Genomic DNA, 22,050 nt, shown 5'->3' with positions numbered 1-22,050 from the left:
AACTGCTGAATCAGCACCGTTCATCCGAGTCAGTGTTATCTCCCTCCATCTCCCGCCTATCAGTCGATCTTTTCACTTGCGTGATTTTGCAACTAAGATCGCGAAGTAGTTGTAGTGGTCTTCAGTGTTAACGTCTTCCACTTTTAGTGATATTACTGAGACGGAAAAAAGGGGGTGGGGGTGGACTGGGCGGGGCGTGGTGGTCAGTGGGAACAGTATTGGGCAGAGGGTGAAGAATGGCCCGTGTGTGTGTGTGCCGGTATGTGTGTGTGTGCGCCGGCGTGCGTGCGCATGTGTGTCAGTGTGTGGTGGGGAAAGATACAGAGCATTGGAAAAAAAAAAAAAAACCATTAAAAGGGGAGACATATACATAATATAGAAGGAAACGCTTACATGAAACTGACAACTGTAACAATGATGTCCAATTGGACTATGCAGCAAACCTTCTGCAATAGCAGAGATAACGTCTTGAAATTGTCAAAAATACACTCACAAGAATTTTCCGAGAAGTTTGGTAAAAACGATTTCAGACTCTGACATTCAAAGAGTATGTGTTTGTTAGAAATAGATTCTCCACATATGCATCTAGCACCTCTGCTGAACTTTGTTATAAAAGCCGCGCCAGTTCAGCTTTATCCTGTTCAGTTGATAATGCCTGGATTTACCGCCTTAATCCTGATTAAATTACTGAATGTATTTGATTGATTGATAGATTCCGGTTGTTGAGTATTATTTATACTTTTATTTTAAACTTTGCCATTTTGCTGGTATACTTCCCTGACTTTGCTCCATGATGCTTTTTTTTTCTAGTAAGCGGTACCCCCATTGTACAGACAAAGCCACATAACTTGAAATTCTGTGGTTCCCTGTTGGTGTTTTACACGACTGATCGCGAAGTGCAGTCAGTATAGGACGCCTATTGCAAACCATTTCTTAAGCGAATCATTTTCATGATTTGGTTTTGTTACTTTATTTTCTTCACATCGCAATTCTCTGTATCAGTGAAAATCGGGTTGTTATCCCAGTGCGGAGAACACGTCGCCATTGCCGGGTGCAGCGGCGCCGGCCACCTGTGTGTATCACAGTGTGTGTGTGTGTGTGTGTGTGTGTGTGTGTGTGTGTGTGTGTGTGTGTGTGTGTGTGTGTGTGTGTGTGTGTGTGTGTGTGTGTGTGTCTGGGTGTGTGTGTGTGTGTGTGTGTGTGTGTGTGTGTGAGAGAGAGAGAGAGAGAGAGAGAGAGAGAGGACAAGACAAATTCTTTTTATTTTCGAGGATAACAGATAAGCACTGGCGCGCTTTTTTTCATCTAGTCCTGAAACACTAGTTAAGGTCTACACCGCTACACAATACTACATCATATATGTCACTACATGCACTACACAATGCTATTAAACTGGGACATAGCATGTGAACACAATACTACATAAAGGCATGAGCATGGCAATAATAAGATACACTCACACACACACACACACACACACACACACACACACACACACACACACACACACATTGGCGCAAGCATGGTATTAATAAACGACACAGGAAGAAAAAAAAACACAGAACACACACCGGCACACACACGCACACACACACACTCTCTCTCTCTCTCTCTCTCTCTCTCTCACGCACACGCACACGCACACGCACATGAGCATACATTGTGTACTACTCTGATGTTAACAAATACTATACGAATGTGAATATGAAACAATAAGTCTAATAAAATTACACATAGTAATAACAGGGGTTTGGGGGCGGGTGGGGGAGGGGGGGGGAATGCCCATTGCCAAAAGAAGCATAATTCAACATATAAAATAGTATGAAAATAAAAATGTCACAGGTGAACGAGAGAGAGAGAGAGAGAGAGAGAGAGAGAGAGAGAGAGAGAGAGTGTGTGTGTGTGTGTGTGTGTGTGTGTGTGTGTGTGTGTGTGTGTGTGTGTGTGTGTGTGTTTTCCAAAACCATAAAGCAAATTCGGCAAACGTCTCAAGTGATGAAATTCAGCATGTGAAACTCCACGGACAAAAATAAGTCCGTGGTGCGACTCCCTGTTAGAAGGGACTTAAACCACTCAGTCATTGCCTCACTTTTCATGTACAGAGTGCTCCCCCTTCTCCCATTTGGTGTTGGTTGTCCAGTGCCCGAGACTTGACGCGGGCTTTCAGAAACAAAAGAGCTTCGTTGTGTTTGACAGTACACCCAACATGTTTTGAGCATGAGGACTGCTCCATCACATCTGCTTGACAACAACAAACAACAACAAAGCAGAAGAAGAAGAAGAAGGAGAAGGAGAAGGAGAAGGAGAAGTAAAAATGTTTACAATTGAGATTATAAACGAAGTGAAATGAAAAAAAGGACGCCATCAACGATCTGGTGCACAGCCACATGTATCGCGCTCGCGCGCACGCAAACACTCTGGCACCCCCCACACACACACACACACACACACCGCGCGCGCGCGCCCAGCCAACGATGAGCTGAGACGGCCGGCCGGCGTTAAATCAGTTACCCGGCAACCAACACTCACGTGATTATATGAACACATGCACAACTTTGTTGTCAGTTTAATCGTTGGTATACGTGCATCGGACGGAATTAATAGGAGCAGATTGTATTTAAATGATTTTAAGAGGTATGTTTTGGGGTAACATTCTTCGGTGGTCTCGGACCACGCTTCAACGCATTATAAGGGACATAAATTACTCAGTCAAATGGGCACTTCTTATTTTACACATTGCTCTCCCCTCCTCACATTTGTCGCCTTTCCGAAAGACTGAAACGTGTGTGTGTGTGTGTGTGTGTGTGTGTGTGTGTGTGTGTGTGTGTGTGTGTGTGTGTGTGTGTGTGTGTGTGTGTGTGTGTGTGTGTGTGTGTGTGTGTGTGTGTCGTGTCTTTGTGTGTCTGTCTTCCCGTGTGTGTGTCTGTGTGTGCGTGCACGTGTGTGAATGTGTGCGGCACCCGTGTGTGCGTCTCAACCACAGTGTACTCGTGTACACGCGTGTGTGTGTATACATGCGCGAGTGTATGCACTGATGTACTTATGAGCAGTGTGTGTGTGTGTGTGTGTGTGTGTGTGTGTGTGTGTGTGTGTGTGTGTGTGTGTGTGTGTGTGTATGTGCCGGTGTGTGTGTGTGTGTGTGTGTGTGTGTGTGTGTGTGTGTGTGCGTGTATGTGTGTGTTACAATGAAAGAATGAAATGTGGCAGAAGTCACCGCATGGCAAACCCATTGACTGCCACCCGTTTGTTTCGTGAGACTGATAGAAAAAAGCACAATGTGTTGTCACGTCGTTCTCAGGTTTCACGTTTTTTCACCGACAGAAGAAATTCGATATTACTAGTACTCAGACACTGACTGAAGCAGTTTTTCCAGCGCGCGCTCCATCCCAAGTATACGGTCACTGTGTGTGTGTGTGTGTGTGTGTGTGTGTGTGTGTGTGTGTGTGTGTGTGTGTGTGTGTGTGTGTGTGTTTGTTTATATTTTTTCTCTCTGTATATGTGTATCTCTCTCTCTCTCTCTCTCTCTCTCTCTCTCTGTGCGTGCGTGCGTGTATGTGTGTATGTGTGTGTTTATATTTTTCTCTCTGTATATGTGTATGTCTGTGTGTGTGTGTGTGTGTGTGTGTGTGTGTGTGTGTGTGTGTGTGTGTGTGTGTGTGTTTATATTTTTCTCTCTCTGTATATGTGTATGTCTGTGAGTGTGTGTGTGTGTGTGTGTGTGTGTGTGTGCGCGCGCGTGCGTGCGTGTGGTGTGCGTGTGTGTGTGTGCGTGCGTGCGTGCGCACGCGCGCGCGTGTGCGTGTGCGTGTTTCGAAACCGCCGTGATCATACGAATAATTCAGCTGATATTGATCAGTCTCTCTCTGTGTTTATTTATTTATTTATTCATTCAAAGTATATAAAAAAAAAATCTGATCAATTCTGTGAAACGACTGACGGGGCTGCCTGACACTGACTCAAGCCGCCGGGGTCATTCACACAGCTTCACACAACACACAGATTACGTGTGGTTCGGCAGGAGTCTGTGATGACGACCAGCACTGTCCATGGTGCCTCTCGGTCCCCAGTTGTAAAGGGAGGAGGAGGGCAACGTCAATGACTGATACAGAGCCCGGCTCTTTCACCGTGTACATGTCACCAACACGGACAGAAAACTCGAATGTCACTTGTCACCATACACATGCATTGCTTGTATATTTGATTTTTGCAATTAACTTTTGCATATTTCCTTATCTTCTAGGGGAGAAACATAATGATAACAGTAATTCCGTGTCAATCTACGCCTTTTCATTTGGAAACCAAAACACGGCCACGTGCTTGCGCTATTTTTATCAGTGCTCTCTGCGCTTCCGGCCATTGCATCTTGGGAAGGGGACCTTGGCACTGCACGAAAATAGTCTTGGAAAAAAACATAAAAGTTGTGAAACCGTCATGTCTTCGGCTGAGTCAAGCTCCTCTTCGGACATGGCAGGCCAGGACGAAGGAACCGTACGTCTGGAACTGAAGGACGGTAAGTCCGTACGTGTGTCTCTGTTCCCGCGTGCTGATCCCACCGCTTGGCAGACGACATCCGAGGCAGCCCGTCGTCCGCTGTTTGGATTTATCGGGTCGGCCTCACTACGTTTACAAACTTTCATTGATGCTTTAATAGTGGAAATGCGTAGCATGTGCATCGCGGATGCATAAATATGTGCTGAATGCGAGAAACGTTGCAAACGATAGGCGAAAGGTTAACGTGGTGTATTTTCTGCACGGTTGGACCGTGCACAGGCCCAAGTGTTTGGTTGTAGCAGAAGACGGAAACACTACGGCAACCTGTGGCCGAGATTTTGTAACACTTGTTTTGGACGATGACGGATGTCGTCACGAAGCGAACCGCTCTCTCTTTTCGCGTATTCTGCTCGAGGGTACACACCTTCCCGGTGTAATTCCCGATCCAGGAGTGTTGCCTGGCATCGCAGAGGATGCTGCGTAGTGACTGGCGTACTCTGGTAACAGCTTGTGTAGCATGTTGGAATGTTTAGTTGTTTTTTTTTGCTTTTAGTTTTATGATTTTTTTTTTTTTTACGAGCTGTTGTCGTCTGCTATTGAGCTGTTACCTCGCCTTGTCAATAACCGAGACAAGAGACAGCCGCTGTTGAATATTGCATCGTGAACACCTCACTGCATCGTTTACGTCTCTGTCAGCAATTTGTTTCCTGTAAATTTGCATACTCGCTGGTTTGAAAAAATGAATTAAATACATATTAATCATAACCAATTAGTTCCTGAATGACTAAATAATTGTCATTTCAATGCTGGTTTTACAGTAGCAACACACACACACACACACTTGAATAGTTGTAATTTCAAGGGGCTGGTAGCAACACACACACACACACACACCTGTCTATCTATCTGTATGTATGTATGTCAATAGATGGATATGCACACACATTATTACCTTCCATACATCCTTTTGGGTCTTGTGCAAAGATAAGTTATTTCCTAATTATAATAACCTTTGCGTTTCTTTTTTAACTGTACATTTTATTGTCCTTCCAATTCTTACTGTTGCCCCTGAGATCAGCTCTGGGAAATCACTGGATCACAATTTTTCTTCTGCTGAGTTAGAGAAGAACTTGAAAACATTGTAAGTGCATGGTGTCCAGAACCATTTACCATGGGGGAGGGGGGGGGGGGGGTTAATTCCCAGAATCAATTACCATGGGGGATAATTCAGTGCCATTGCCTTGATGTGTGACAAATCCACAGCGGACGAATCTGTAGTAAGAGAAGAGATCATCCTTAGAGAGAAAAATGAATGGCCCCTATTTGCTGTTTTCAAAAAAGTTCAAGTCCTTATATCCATCTAATGTCCCCACTCCCCACGTCCCAGTATCCCCCACAAATGAAGCACTAATGACTGATGATAATTGACAAATCTTTGCACTTTATGGATGGGGTCACAAAAAGATTCAAGGGAAGTAAAAATGTGTGTGCAGCAAGAGTGGTCAGCTCAGTTGTTTTTGATGACCCAAGAATCATCTGACCCACCTCTCTATCTCTCATTGTCTGTCTTTCTTTCTCAACTCATCTCTCTCTCTGTTGTTTCTCTCACCCCATTACTCTCTCTCTCTCTCTCTCTCTGTGTCCCTCATGGGGATGATAGGGGTCTTTCAGTATAAATAACATCCCCACCTTCTGGAAATTCTGTGCTAGAAATTTTCTCTTTTCTATCACTCTCTTTGTTTTTGCCTTTTCTCTTCCTTCAATGTTGTCTCCTTTTTTCTGCCTTTCCAGTCCTTCCCCCTTTCTTTTTCCGAGCAAGCCTTGACACCTTTTTTATCTTCTCTGCAGTCTGTTATATTCTGTCTGCGCTGTTTTGCTCTGGTGGTTAGGTAGTGAAATTGTAAATACTTGGGTGGACACTAGCTGTCCATTTTGCAGTGTTATTTGTCCATTTGGCCTTTTTTTTATGAATTCTTTTGTTTGGCTTTGAAGTTGTTTTTTCTTCTTCTATTTTTCATTTTCTGGGGATGATAGATTAAGTGGAAGGGCTGACGTCCTCAGCATGGCCTAGTTTTATTTGCCCTAAGGAGCTAAAAGTTGGGATAATGTGTCATGAACTGTTCATTGTGGGTTAATGTTGGTGATTTTTAATTTTTTAATTTTTTTTTTTTATATCAGACAGTTTTGTGTTGATGCAGTTGAGCGTTTGTACAGTTTGACAGTCCTGATATGGCCCTGTGCGGTGGGCTGGACTATAAGCAACTATTGACAGTGTGTGTGTGTGTGTGTGTGTGTGTGTGTTGTTATTTTTTTTCTCCATAGATTATGTATGTCTGTATGTTTTCAAATAGTAAAGAGTGGTAACTCTCTCCATTACACAAGGTACACAACTTCAAGTCAGTGATGCTAGTATGTTTTCAGTTTTCATTGTTTTTGTGGCTGGTTCTTTACAATAACATTCTTTCAAGCACTTTATTTATGAAAGAAAAATAAAAGATCGGCAGCCTAGCATATGTGCATGTAAAATACTGGAGATTGAACGTAACTGATTCTGACAATTTGGAGTGTGGGTAACTCAGAGAGCATTGTGGATGTGTTTAGATAATTACATTTACATGATAGTGGGTGGACTGGGGTGTGGTTTATCTCCTGACATTGCACCTCCTCTCTTTTGAAGCCAGAAAGCACGAAAACCACAGTTATTTAGATACATAGCATGAGGCGACAGCAAGATGTCGGCATTGACGAAAAGCATTCTTATCCACAGTATAAAACATTTAGTTTGTGCTCTGAAAGCTAAAGAAATGTTTACTCTGATGAAGGGTGTCTGGCTGTGAGTGTGAGCACTAGAGGCATATTTATGATTAATTGGCTGATTAGGCTCTGGAAATGAGAACATCCTTTTTTTTTTTTGCAGGTGTTGCCATTACAGAATGAGTGGATTTACAGTTTACTGTGTGTGAGTGAATCCCTTGTGCATGAGAGAAAGAATTTGAACTTATTTGTCATGCCAGGAAAATTATTTTTGGGGGTCAAATTCAGAACCTACACAACCTGGCCCTTGGTTTTTCTCAGAGTGTTTGTTTATCACAGAGGTTGGGGGTGCGGGGCTGCTGTGTTCTGTGGGGAGGGGGTGTTGGGGGTAGCTGTGTGTCTTGTGCTCTGTTGTTTTACACCACTCTTTGTGCTGTCATGAAACAGAGCACACACTCCCTCCCTCAGCGGTTCTCCTCCTCCTCAGACTGTTCACAACCTTCTGAAAATTCCTCATGTCAGTGCAAGAACCTGTTGTGTGTGAGCAGAAGGTTTGCTGCGTAGTCCAATAGGACATTTGTTATAGTTGTTTGATATTGGCGTTTATAACCGTTTCCATTTTCCCTAGTGTTGTCTCTCCCTATTCACCCCTCCACATATACACACACTTTTACCCCCACTCCCCTCCCACAACCCCTACCCCCAGGGTTTTTTTTTTTTTTTTTTTTTTTTTTCCTGTCTAATATCACTTCAAGTGGAAAGACGTTAAACTGAAGACAGCAACCTGTTGTGTGAACAGTCCTTCGAATCCTCTTTTGTCTTTGCTGCTCCTCCTATCTGGAGCAGCCTTCTACATCATGTTCGTTCTGCTGACTCTGTCTCTGCCTTCTGCTCTTCCCTAGTAAAAACCCATCGTTTCCAAACCTGTCTGTGAGCATTAGTTTATTTTTTTTATTATATATTATATATATATATATATATTATTTTTAATGTTCTTGTCCATTGCTTTTGTAAAAGGGCAATACCAGTTAATTTTCATTTTGTTCCTTATATATCTATATCTATGTATGCATATATGAATATATATTCTCTGTCTCTCTGTCTCTCTTTCTCTCTTTATATATATATATATATGTATATATTTTTAGCTGTGCAGTTTTTGTAATGTGACATATATATCTGAATCTGAACCCTGGCTAGTTGACATTTTACCTGAGCAGGTGATGAAAGCATTACGTGGCGACAATTAACGATAAATGCGGTGGGTCTGATGCGTTCTGTCTGGAAGGAAGGTGTGGGTGGGTGTGTGGTGAAGCAGCTGGGGTGGGTGAACGGGTAATGAAGCTGAATTGAAGGATTAAAACGTTTCTCCAGTCTCCCTGCTGTCAGTTCAGCAGGTGCCCTGACTTGACTTTCTGCTAATGCTTGAGCCGCCTTCATGTGGGCTGTATGTATTGGCAGACAACAAGCTAAAAGTAATGTCATTTTTTTTTGTTTTGTTAAAGCTACCCCTCGTGCACACACACCCACACAAGCACTCGCTCACTCACTCACACACACACACACACACACACACACACACACACACACACACACACACACACACACACACACACACACACACACACACACACACACACACACTCTTGCATTCTTGGAATGAGCTCCCTCTTTCATTTTGTCAGACCTCTGCACTCAGCCCTTTCAGGGTCTGGCTTTTAAACTTGAAACCTGTCTCTTTCCAAAATGCCCCTCTCCTCCACCCCACCCCCTTTCTGTGCGCTCCGCAGTTATAGTCTATCTACATACGTGTATTTTATAAATTTTATCTTTGACCTCTCTGAATTAGAATTGTGCATGCATGTGAACGACCAGTGTGTAAGCGCTTTGATTTGTCTTTGTGCTGGATTCAGTGCTACATGAGTACTTTAGTGTTATTATTATTATTATTATTAGTAGTAGTAGTATTAGTAATAGCAGTAGTAGTAGTAATAGCAGTTGTAGTAGTAGTGGTATTAACCGTCACCCAGTTACAAGCTAAATCGGAGAATTTTTCAGTCTCCCAGTTCAACATGAGTAAAGACTTGCTAGTAGTAGTAGCAGTATTCACCATCACCCAGTTATGAGCTAAGTAGTAGAATTTTCCAGTCTCCCAGTTCAACATGAGTGGAGACTTGCCAGTTGTAGTAGTAGTAGTAGTCGTCGTCGTAGTAGTAGTATTCACTGTCACCCATTATGAGCTATGTTGGAGAATTTTCCCTATCCCCCCCAGTTCAACATGAGTGGAGACTTCCCTGTGCCTGAACCCCGTCCATGCGTATTTATTTTTTTTATGTACAGACACAAACTAAAAAAAAGATACGTGCATTACTAAAGACCTGGCAATGCATGTCAGTTAGTTGGGGGTTATGGAAACAGGAAAATGGATTCAGTGCTGAAATACCTTGCCGATGATTGGCAGACATGGCATTTGATTTATGAGAGCTGTTCTGCGTTAGAGCAGTGTGTGCCACTGTCTATGAACTTTGTCAGGAACAAGTGCAAGAGGAGTTCCTTCCGTCAAAATTACCTCCATTATGCCATAGGGTGCAGGTGGGTGGAGAGAAAAAAAAGACTGGCTTGTGAGAACCTTCTTTTGTCGGTGTTTCATTGGTGCGTTGTCTGTGTTTTTGTATGTTTGTGTATTCTCTCTCTCTCTTTCTCTTCTCTCTCTGTAGATAGATAGACACACAGAGACACTCACAGACACAGACACACACACACATGCACATAGACACACACGCACGCGTGCACACACACTCACGCACACACACAACATATATTAGATTCAAATCACAGCATACACACACACACACACACTCTGGCTTGTACGACCACATTCCAGTGCAAAAGGAAAAAGAAAACCCAATGTTCAAAGAAAAGGAAATAATGTCATATGACTGGAAGATGGTCTTTCAAGAAAATTAGAAAAGAAAAGATTACGTTCATTCTATCAGTACGGAGTCCTTTAGTGGGTCTTAATATCAAGTAGGCCAACAACTTCCAAATTTCCCCAGCTTAAAGCAAAACAAAACAAAAAAAGATACGTAGGTCCTGTTTCTAATTTTCCTGTAAGTCTTTTCAATGACAAATAAAGCAGGATAGTCCTTCATCTAACTGCATTCATGGGAAAATGGTCAACTATGAGATGGGGATGGTCTATATATATATATATATATATATATATAAAGGATTAATGAGGGTAATTTGGTTTCACTGCCTGAAATAAAACTGTAGTGTGTGACTGAGGGGAAAAGAAAGATTGTGTTCTCTCTCCGTATCAAACTAGACTTGAAAAGACACACAGCCCCCCTTGCACCCCCCCCCCCCCCAATCCACCCCTCCTCCCCACCCACACACACACACCCACCCCCTTCCCTCCACCTCCTCTAAGACCCCAGGTAGGGCCTGCATAATGCTGACATAAACGCTTTTCTGCACTGGTCATGTGACACCAGCAGACTTCTTGTCTGTGCGTAAAAGAAGCGATGCTAGCACAACCCCTAAAAGTTTATGCAACGTCTACCTTTCTGCTGCGCTGAATGGTGCTTTCTGTGAAACTGGACGAGATTGAGATTGAACGATTCACGTGGTGGTGGGAACGGTATTGGGCAGAGGGTGATGAATGATGTGTGTGTATGTGTGTGTGCGCGTATGTGTGTGTGTGTGTGTGGTGGGGAAAGATACAGAGCATTGGAAAAAAATAAGACATTAAAAGGGGAGACATAGGCACAATATAGAAGGAATCGCTAACATCAAACAACTGTAACAACTATAACAAATGTCCAATTGGACTATGCAGCAAACCTTCTGCAATAGCAGATAACACCTTGAAATTGTCAAAAATACATTCAAAAGAATTTTCTGAGAAGTTTGGTAAAAACGATTTCAGACTCTGACATTCAAAGAGTATGTGTTTGCTTGAAATAGATTCTCCACATATGCATGGTCTGTGGTTCCCTGTTGGTGTTTTGCACCTTTTCTTGCAGCCCTGTCAGCCCATTCATTATATAGGAGACCAAGGTGAGAAGGAACCCAACAAAAAGTTATATGTGTTCCTCTCAAATTCAAAAGCTGTACAGTGTGAATTATTTCTATTATTATTTTGGACTTGTTCTTACAATTTGATGAGTTTAAAACATATAATACAGATTTTGAATCAACACAAAATAAGACTTGAAGAAGGCAAACTGGAAGATCAAGAATATAATTTAAAGCCACAAGAACAGCGATAAGTTCAGCTGTGAATATTGATTGATCTTTACCAATATGGTATGATCGTTCAGTTTTCAGTTTTAGTATAACGAAAGCTGAACCTGCTTGGCCATTGTCTAGGAGTTAGCCGTCTGTGTAAATATGTAAGTGGTCACGGTATCTATTCTGAAGGTGTAATCAGACTCCTGTTGTCATGATATTTGGATGTTCTTTTTTTGCAATGTCAGTATGATTGATATCAAACCGTGCTTTACTCATCTCCCAAATGGGGCATGGACTTACTGTTTTCTGCGTGTCTACATTATCTGGATTAATTTCAGACTTTTGAAAAAGGTTCGACACAAACGTGCCAATTGGTCTTAGATATCGTTTTAGCTCTTTTGGGGAAATTGTTTTCAGATGTAATTCTTACTTCCTCCGATGTAAAATTTTCAGTTGTGGAGCTTCTCAATACGTATTTAGCACATGCCAGGTTTCGGTATTCATCCAAAGGTAATTCTCCTATTTCTTTATATGTTGCGAGGGTTGATGCGTGGAAAGATACGCCAAGGGCAAGTCTGTATGCTTTACAGTCAATGCTTTGAAGTTGTGTGCGTGTGCGTATGCGTGTGTGTGTGTGTGTGTGTGTGTGTGTGTGAATGATAATAATAATATAATGAGAGGAATCTTTCAACTCGGCTCAAAAGTGCTTTACAACATATATTAGTCAGGTTCAAATCACAGCATACACATGCATGCACACACACAGACACCACACCCACATACATACATACTTGCACACATCCACATACAGGCATGCATGCATGCACTCATGCACACGCATGCATGCACACACATATATATATATATATATATATGAAAGAAACAGGCGTGAATGCATTGAATAAAAGGTGCATGGAATACAGCTGAAGGAATGGAGTGTCTTGATCATGTAGATTACACACATGACAAGCAAGCACTCACACCATGTGTTGTGCCACACAACAATGCACAACAAGAGATGTGAAGAGGGTGTTGGAGTGTGTGTGTGTGTGTGCTGTGTTTGTGGGAGAGAGAGAGGGAGAGAGAGAGAGAGAGAGAGAGAGAGCTAGTTTGCCATGTATGTGTGGGTGTGTGAGAGTGAGTGAGGGAACGTGCACAGCGAATCATTGAAAGAGGGAGAGTGTGTCAGTGTTTGCTGTCACCCCTCTGTGTGTGTGTGTGTGTGTGTGTGTGTGTGTGTGTGTGTGTGTGAAGGCTTGCATTTGTGTACAAATGTGTTAGCACACACACACACACACACACACACACACACACACACACACGCTGTGTTTACATTGTATAGTTGTATGGTGTAATGCTGTGTTGTGAAATGTATCACCGAGGACACTAGCACAGTACACACTTGTCTGTGTGCATGCAAAGTGCTACTGTGTGTGTGTGTGTTTGAGAGAGAGAGAAAGTTGTATGCATCAGTGCACATTTGCATGTGGTGTGTAGTGTGTATGTGGGTGGGTGGGACGAAGATTGGGGAGAATGTTAGGGTGGTATATGAGTACACATGTGTTTGTGTGCCTGTGTGTGTGTGTGTGTGTGTGTGAATATACTGATTTCCCCCCAAAAAAATATGCACCACACAAAGTTGACTTCAAACCTATCCAAGATCGTGAACTTCACATGACGAGAATATTATCATTTTGTGTGATAAAAGTCTAGCCACAGAAGACTTGGATCAATACCAAATTTCCTGTCCCGCTTTCAGAAAGCCAAGTTTTTCTTTGTGACTTGAGTTTGCCCGTGAGAAAGTGAGAAACAGTGTCAGACAGCAGGTCACAGACATGGTTTGATGAAGACTGACAGATGGTGGGTTTGTTCTGCAGTAAATGTCCCAGGATACGTCAGACGCTGGACCCATAGTTCTTGAAAATGTTAACGAACAAGACGCACCCAAGTGTCTTAATACTCATGTTTTATAGATTTATGAGCACCATAGAAGTGATTTCAAACCAGTATGTATGCCCGTGAAATGAGGTTGCTTTTAGTTTTCAATGCAGCTGTTACATTTATAATGTAACTTAACATTTACAGTCAAATCGGCAATTCGTCTGAATGATATTTTGCGTGTTTGGCCATTGCAGTGACTAAATAAAACACATCCAAGCAACGCTGAAATGATTTCATACCAGTACGTTTATCAGTAAAATGAGGTACTTTTCAGTTTCTGATGTAACTTGTTAAGTTACAAGATGTCACTTTGAAACTGTGTATTTGGTTTATTTCAGTTTATGTGAAACTTGACAATAACAATCCACATTGTTGGTGTGGTTTTTTTTGTAGTTGTTGTTGTTTTTTGTGTTTGTGTTTTATTCAAATGAAAAGGCACTTGAAAATATAAACAAAAAAGATTTTTTTTTTTCCCCTATGCATGTGGACACTTTCTGCAGTAGATTTTCCAAAGTGTACTATTGGTTTCCCAAGAGCTGGAGGTACACATGTCCTAAGCTTCTGAGAATTCAAAGGCTGAGGACTCATGCCATGGGTTTTGTCCTACAGTATTGTTATGAGGAACAGTCTCCATTCTTCTTTATTTTCTTCTTTTTTTTATTTTTTATTCAGTTTCCTTTACTTCCTTTTTCCTGCCAGAAACATTATTTGCCTGTTTTGGGTTGTAAAGCAGGTTAAAAGTTTTAGACCACAGCCTTGGGGTAATGATGTGTGTGTGTGTGTGTGTGTGTGTGTGTATGGTGCGCTGCAGTGTGTGTGCCACAGTGTGTGTGTGTGTGTGTGTGTGTGTGTGCCACAGTGTGTGTGTGTACATTTCATGCAGTTGTGTGTGTGTGTTTGTGTGTGTGTGTGTGTGTGTGAGGTGCAGGGGCGTGGGGTATGTGGAGAAAGTTCTCAACTGGTTATCTATCAAGGACATTAAAGCATTCGCCAGTGTGTACATTACATGCAGTTGTGTGTGTGTGCGTGCGTGTGTGCGTGCGTGCGTGTGTGTGTGTGTGTGTGTGTGTGTGTGCAAACATGTTTCGGATTCCGTTTTCTGTGTTCGTGTATGTGTATATCGATCTGTGTTTGCCTTCAGAAAAGGACATGTGCGCGCATACACACATACACTCATTCACACACTCGCTCACACTCACACGCACTCTCTCACACATAATTATGCACACACCTCTCTTTACCCTTTAAACGATAACATTCAAACGTGAACATTAATTAATACTTCAACAAAATGTCTGTAATCACCAGTGTGGGTGATGGGACATAAAACAAATTTTCCCCTCCACACACACACACACACAGAGACAGACACACACACACACACACACAGAGCTACACTCACCACCGGCTTTACTACTCCCTCTCCCCCTACGCCCTCCCCCCGTCCCCGCGCCCCACCCCCCGGTTCTCTCTCTCTTTTTCTCTCTCTCTCTTTCACTGACACTGTCATTCTCTCAAACGCCAGGAGTGTGAGCTTTTGCCACACTGACCTCACCCAGAACCTTGACTCTGTGTGTGTGTGTGTGTGTGTATGCGTGCGTGTGTGTGTGCGTGTGTGTGTGTGTGCCCGTGTCTCTGTATATGTGTGTCCGTGCCTGTCATCTGTGTTTATGTGGTTTGATTTGATACGGATACTTTATAGCGCCTATACCTCGGTCGGAGACCAAGCTCAAAGCGCTTTACAAACAAGGGGGTCTTTTGCACAACTTGAACAGGCTGCCTACCTGGCTAGAACCGCAGACTGACGATTCATTGCCACCTGGGCGCTCATCATTCGTTTCCTCAGTTTCATTGAACCGCCAGCTTTCAGGCGCGCACATTTACACATTCAGACATGTAACGTGTGTGTGTGTGTGTGTGTGTGTGTGTGTGTGCGTCTGTGTCTGTGTGTTTCGTCATCAGATCCTGGGTACGCACCGTATGTCCTCAGCGTGACCCGTTGACCTGAACGGAAAGAACGTCGTGTTCTGTGGTTGGCCCGCGCGCCGCGCCAACAAGAGTGGGGCGATTCTAACTCGGAACATAACAGTGCAGTGTAGGCTGTTGTGGAGGTGGTGGGTGGTAGGCAGCAGCAGTTCCTGTCTCAAACTCAGCACCCCTGCCGGCCCCCCCCCCCCCCCCCTCCCCCCCTAGCCCCCCCCCCCCCCACACACTTGTATTTATTTTTGTGGCGTTGTGCGTGCTCACAAACCGCCACACACTCATACACACGGATAACTGTACGTACAACGCAGCGTGCGCATACAGACACCTCAGTACACAAATATGCACTGGCGCACTTTCTCTCTCTCTCTCTCTCTCTCTCTCTCTCACACACACACACACACACGCGCGCGCGCACAGATACACGCGTACAGACACAGATACACGCACACACATACAAACACACACAACACACACACACACTCTCTCTCTCAGACACACACACACACACACACTTCACACATCCATACACACACACACACACACACACAGAGACAAACACACACAAACGCACACACACACAAACGCACACTTCACACACACACACTCACTCACACACACACACTACACACACACACACACACACACACACACACGGGAGAGTTGACAGGTTCCCAAGAGCGCTTGGTACATACACACACAACACTAAGGTGACCAACCTACCTGGGTGTCTCTTCTTACTTCCTCAGAGAGAGAGAGAGAGAGAATGGTGCCACTGTCAATATCGTGTTCGACCACACCTATCGCCTAGCTGGCTGGCCGCAATAGCATACCTACCCACATTAATAATAACACGATGCCTGGATACAGACGAAGTTAAACTAAAGAACGAACGACTTCATAATCTTTCGTTCATTTTGTTGATGATAATGATGATGGTCAAGAAGAAGAAGAAGAAGAATTTACAGTTGTATGGTGGGTCAGTCTATCTTTCAGTGAATGAAAGAACGAAAAAGAGAGGCGTTGCCGTACAAGACTTGTCGCTGCGCTGAGTGAGTGGTGCTGTTTCGTCAGTATAACGGGCGACGCATTCTGGCCGTAATTGATGGGGTGGGAGGGTGGAGGTGGAGCCGCGGCGGACGTGTGTATAAAGTTTGCGAAAATGTCGTTTAAATGTGACGTGTGTGTGTGTGTGTGTGTGATATCAAAACCAACAACTTCAACAACAGTCTGGTGCGATCGGTTCCAATGACATGTTATGTCTTCTGTGTTTTTTGTCCACGTGCACCTAACTAAACCCATCGCAGTTAGGCTTGCCAGTCAGCATTTTGAACAAGATCATTGAGGGATGGTGGTGACATGTTTTGTTGTTGTTTTTTTTTTGGTGTGTGTGTGTGTGAACTTTGAGAACACTGAGGACCATTTTATTGTAGTCGAATTGTTTGTACAGTGGAGAGAGAGAGGGAGGGAGGGAGAGAGAGAGATGGGAATGACGCACCAGAAGAATGGCAGCACATGGTATAAGCCACAACGTGGTATGACAGCCGATCACAGCTAAACGGGAAAAGCTGCTTTTCCAGCCGGCCCCCCTGCCTTCGCCCTGACTCAGCCCGTAAAAATAGCCAGTCCTTTTTGTTTTCTCTGCTGTCAACTGACAAAACGGCAAAGGGGCTGGGTTTTTTTTTTTTGTGTGTGGAAAAAATAGTTCTGAGCTGGCGTTCTGTTGTGTACCTTGTGCGTGCGCATGGACGAATATATACGTACGTACGTACGTACACACACACACACACACGTACACACACACACACGCACGTACGCACACACACACACACACACACACACACACACACACAAAGAAAAACACACAGATACACACATGCTCTCTCTCTCTCACGCACATACACACAGGCGCACGCACGCACAACACACACACACACACACACACACATACACAGAGTGGCAGGCAGGCAGACACACACACACACACACAGACACACACACACACACACACACACACACACACACAAACACAAACACAGACAGACACACAAACACACACGCTCTCTCTTTTTCTCTCTGTTCCCCCCACTCTCTCTCTCTCACACACACATACATACACACACACGCACGCACGCGCTTGCGCACGCACAACACACACAAACACACACAGTGGCAGGCAGGCAGACACACACACACAAACAGACAGACAGAGGCACACACACACACACACACCCACACACACACACACACACACCTCTTCAAACCACAGCCTCCATACTGTATGTAGTTTAAAACTTTTTTTTTTTTTTTTCCAAACCTCAGTGCTCATAACCCGCAATTGGCATGTGTCTGGCAGGGGGGGAAAAAAAGGAAGTAAAGGAAATTAGACTGAAAAAAGAAAGATAGAATGACAAGAGTGTATGACATCAGAGTTTCAAAGAGAGAGAGAGAGAGAGGAGGGGGGTATGGGAGGGGGGGAGGGGGGCCTTTAACACTCTAAAATAATAACTGCCGTCTTGAAAAAGTAAATGACAAGTTTCGTTATCTGCTGCGCGCACACTCACACACACATACACACACACACACACTCACACTCACACACACACACACACACACACACACACACACACACACACACACACACAGCATAGACACAGACAGACGGACGGACAGACAAACAGACACACAACACACTGCTCAAACACAGACAGACACACACACTGCACACAGACAGACAGACAGACAGACAGACACACACACACACACACACACACACACACACACACTGCACATATACATACATACATACATACAGACAGACAGACACACACACACACACACACACACACACACACACACACACACACACACTGCACACATACATACATACAGACAGACAGACAGACAGACGCGCGCACGCACACACACACACACTGCATAGACACAGACAGACGGACGGACAGACACACACACACTGCACAGACACTGACAGACAGACCAACAGACAGACATTGCACAGACACAGACAGACATTGCACAGACACACTGCCAGACACACTGCCAGACAGACAGACAGGCAGGCAGACAGACAGACAGACACACACACACACACACACACACACACACACGCGCGCGCGCGCACACACATGCACACACACAGACACACTGCACATATACATACATACATACGGACAGACAGACACACACACACACACACACACACACACACACACACACACTGCATAGACACAGACAGACAGACACACACACACACACACACACACACATTTTGGGTGGAAAAAACCCACAAAAACAACTTTTTAAAAAAAAATTATCGGAAATGGAAACCCCACGCCAGGGTCGCTCAAGCCTTCTGGGAACAGAATTCAAAACAAGAGAACTCTTCCTGGTAACTTCACACACTGTGACACAGGTCGTATCGTTAGTCCATTCACCTCTGTCTGTCTGTCTGTCTGTCTCTTGCCTGTCTGTCTGTCTGTCTCTTGCCTGTCTGTCTGTCTGTCTCTAGCTGTCTGTCTGTCTGTCTCTAGCTGCCTGTCTGTCTGTCTGTCTGTCTGTCTGTCTCTCTTTAACAAGGGTGGTTTTTTTATGTTCAAAATTATGAAGAAATTTGTACTGCCCTATCTTTATAGAAAATTCCCGGGGGGAAAAAAAAAATCATTCGTAGCAAAGAGTACCATTTTTACCCCTCGTCCCAGAACTAACCTTTTCATGTCCTCTCTCACTTATTCTGGTGGTCAACTGTGGAATGAAATCCCCGAGTATCTTAGAAAGAAATAGATATACCATAGCATCTTTCAAAAAAGCGTATCAAAAAAAAAAAAAAATCTGCTGCAATAAATGTAATTAGTTCACAACAAAATCGAAGCATGTGATGAGATCCTAGTAAGCCAACATATTTTGATTAATTGTTCTCCAACAGGGTGTAGGCAAGGAAAAAGGCGAGTGTAAATATGTGCGTGTGCATGTCTGTGTACTTGTGTGTTCGAGTACATGGGTGTGATGCCTGTGTGTGCACACACACACGTGTGTGTGTGTGTTTGAAGAGTTTCATGTGGCAATGTTTTGCATGATTTTCATGATGTTTCCGTAAATTGTAGTCTTTGATTCATCCGTTTATGTATCTATTATTATCTGTTTGGTTTGTTCTGTGTCAGTTATTTATTCACACTTATTTCATTTATCATATTGTGTGTATGTGTGTGTGTATGTGTGTGTGTGAGTGTGTGTGTGTGTGTGTGTGTGTGTGTGTGTGTGTGTGTGTGTGTGTGTGTGTGTGTGTGTGAGGGCATGGTGTAAAGAAGCTTCCAGCTTATCCATTCTACCCTCAATAAAAACATTTGTCATTGTCATTCTCTCTCTCTCTCTCTCTCTCTCTCTCTCTCGATATTCGAGAAAAATGTGTTGTATTTAAAGCAAATTTAGCAAAGAATGAAGATATTTTTGGAGTGCTTAATCTAAATCAGGAAACTTCACTACAGTCACTTGCAAAATATATTGCCGAAGCGAATAACATGCGACGAAAACAACAACAATCGTGAAATAGTATCAGGTGTTGCTCATTGTGAAAATTGAAATCTGTGTTGTCATTCTCATATGGAAAATATTTATGTTATACATTTATATATGTTTTTTGTTTTTATTTCTCACTACATGCCATTTCTTTGAATGGATGGTCGAACTGCACTTTGTTGCACAGATTGATTGATTTCGTTTTGGCTTTGGTTTTCATCAATATTATTACTATTGATGCATGTTGTTATTTGTATTATGAACCCCCATGTCATTAGGGCTGTAAAGCTATTGACATTAACTCACTCAGTACGGCCAGTCTTCTCTTCTCCTCTACACAGACCCCTCGGATGTCCAGTGGGTGTCTGAATGACCCAACCTTTAGCTTCCGTCGTCAGAATTGTGGTATTCTTTGTCAACATTCACGTCTTCAGTATAAGAGCCTTCCGCTTGCAATATTTTGATGATGGTAATTGGGGTGAAACGCTGTTAACGTCGTCTCTTTCGCCGTTCGTATGGAAAGAGTTAAAGTGTTCAGTGTTCAGTGTTCTCTCTCTCTCTCTCTCTCTCTCTCTGACCTCAGTTGCATGCGGGTCATGGAGCTCTCTCTGTGGCTGTTCTCTCTCGCTGTTTCCGTCCCTGTTTCCTGCTTTCTCTCTCTCTCTCTGTCTCTGTGTGTGTCTCTCATTGCCGTGGTCATTGCATCTGTCTTTGTTCGTCTCCTCCCTTGCCTGTCAGTCTGTCTGTCTCATTGTCTGTCTGTCTCTCTGTATCTGTCTGTGTCTGTCCGTCTGTATCTGTCTGTGTGTGCCTTCCCCCCCCCCTCTTCCCTCTCTTTTTTTGTCTCTCTCTTTCTCACCTTCTCTCTCTTTATCTCTCACCATCTCTCTCTCTCTCTCTCACCTTCTTTGTCTCTCTCTCTCTCTGTCTCTTTCTCTCTTTCCGTCTCTCTGTCTCACCATCTCTCTCTCTCTCTCACCTTCTTTGTCTCTCTCTGTGTCTTTTTCTCTCTTTCCGTCTCTCTGTCTCACCATCTCTCTCTCTCTCTCTCTCTCTCTCTCTCTCTCTTCTCACCTTCTTTGTCTCTCTCTCTGTGTCTCTCTCTCTCTTTCCGTCTCTCTGTCTCACCTTCTCTCTCTCTCTGAGTCTCTGTCTCTCACTTTCTCTGTCTCTCTGTATATGTCTGTTACCTTTTCTCTCTCTCTATCTCCTTCTCTGTCTCTCTCTCTCCATCTCTCTCCTTTCTCTCTCTCTCTCTCTCTCTCTCTCTTTCCGTCTCTCTGTCTCACCTTCTCTCTCTCTGTGTCTCTCAGCTTCTCTGTCTCTGTCTCTCTCTCTATCTCTCACCTTCTCCCTCTCTCTCTTTCCAACTCTCTGTCTCAACTTCTCTCTGTCTGTCTGTCTGTCTGTCTGTCTCTCTTTCCGTCTCTCTCTCACCCTTTTTTTCTCTCTCTTCTCTTTCCGTCTCTGTCTCACCTTCTCTGTCTCTCTCCCTCTCTGTCTCTGTCTCTCTCTCTCTCCCTCCCTCCCTCTCTCTCTCTGTCTCTCTCTCTCTCCCACCTTCTCTATCTGTCTCTCTCTATCTCTTTCATTCTCTCTCTCTCTCTCACCTTCTCTGTCTCTCTCTCTCTCCATCTCTCACCTTCTCTGTCTCTCTCTCTCTCACCTTCTCTGTCTCTCTCTCTCTCTCACCTCTCTCTCTCACCTTCTCTGTCTCTCTATCTATCTCTATCTCTCACCCCCACCCCTCTCTCTCTCTCTCTCTCTCCCTTCCTTCGTCAGTTGCAGCTGGAGTTGCTTGCTTTGAGCACAAGAAAAACAACAACAAAAGTTTCTGGAGAAAATGAAGGTTTTTTTTTATTTTTATTTTTTTTTTTTTAGGGGGTGAGGGTGAGTGAGACAGGTTGAAAGGGGAGGGAGGATGGGTGGTGGTGGTGGTGGTGTTGGTGGTGGTGGTTAAAGTTTCTCTGACATTGAAGATTTCGTGAACACGGTCACTGTGTTGTGAGGTGGGGGAAAGGGAAGTGTGGCGGGGGAAGGTTGGGTGGGGGGGTGGGGGTGGGGGGGGGAAGGAATTGCTCTGTGTGTGTGTGTGCGTGTGTGCGTGCGTGT

At 43.9% G+C, this 22,050-nt stretch overlaps 1 protein-coding gene across 1 annotated transcript in view; it reads left to right on the top strand.

Moving 5' to 3' along the window:
* Nucleotides 1-4,394: 4,394 nt before the first annotated feature.
* The window catches only part of LOC143296618 (ribosomal protein S6 kinase alpha-5-like), a 187,407-nt gene continuing 169,751 nt past the window's right edge, over nucleotides 4,395-22,050 (top strand). Inside the window, exon 1 of the mRNA XM_076608648.1 lies at nucleotides 4,395-4,510. Coding sequence (XP_076464763.1) covers nucleotides 4,432-4,510 — 79 coding nt within the window. The 5' untranslated portion in view covers nucleotides 4,395-4,431. The remainder of the gene's footprint in view (nucleotides 4,511-22,050) is intronic.

Source organism: Babylonia areolata, chromosome 21 (assembly GCF_041734735.1).
Source record: "Babylonia areolata isolate BAREFJ2019XMU chromosome 21, ASM4173473v1, whole genome shotgun sequence".
Taxonomy (NCBI): domain Eukaryota; kingdom Metazoa; phylum Mollusca; class Gastropoda; order Neogastropoda; family Buccinidae; genus Babylonia; species Babylonia areolata.
The sequence above is the reverse complement of the archived record's forward strand: the minus strand, read 5'-3'. Positions and strand labels throughout refer to the sequence as shown.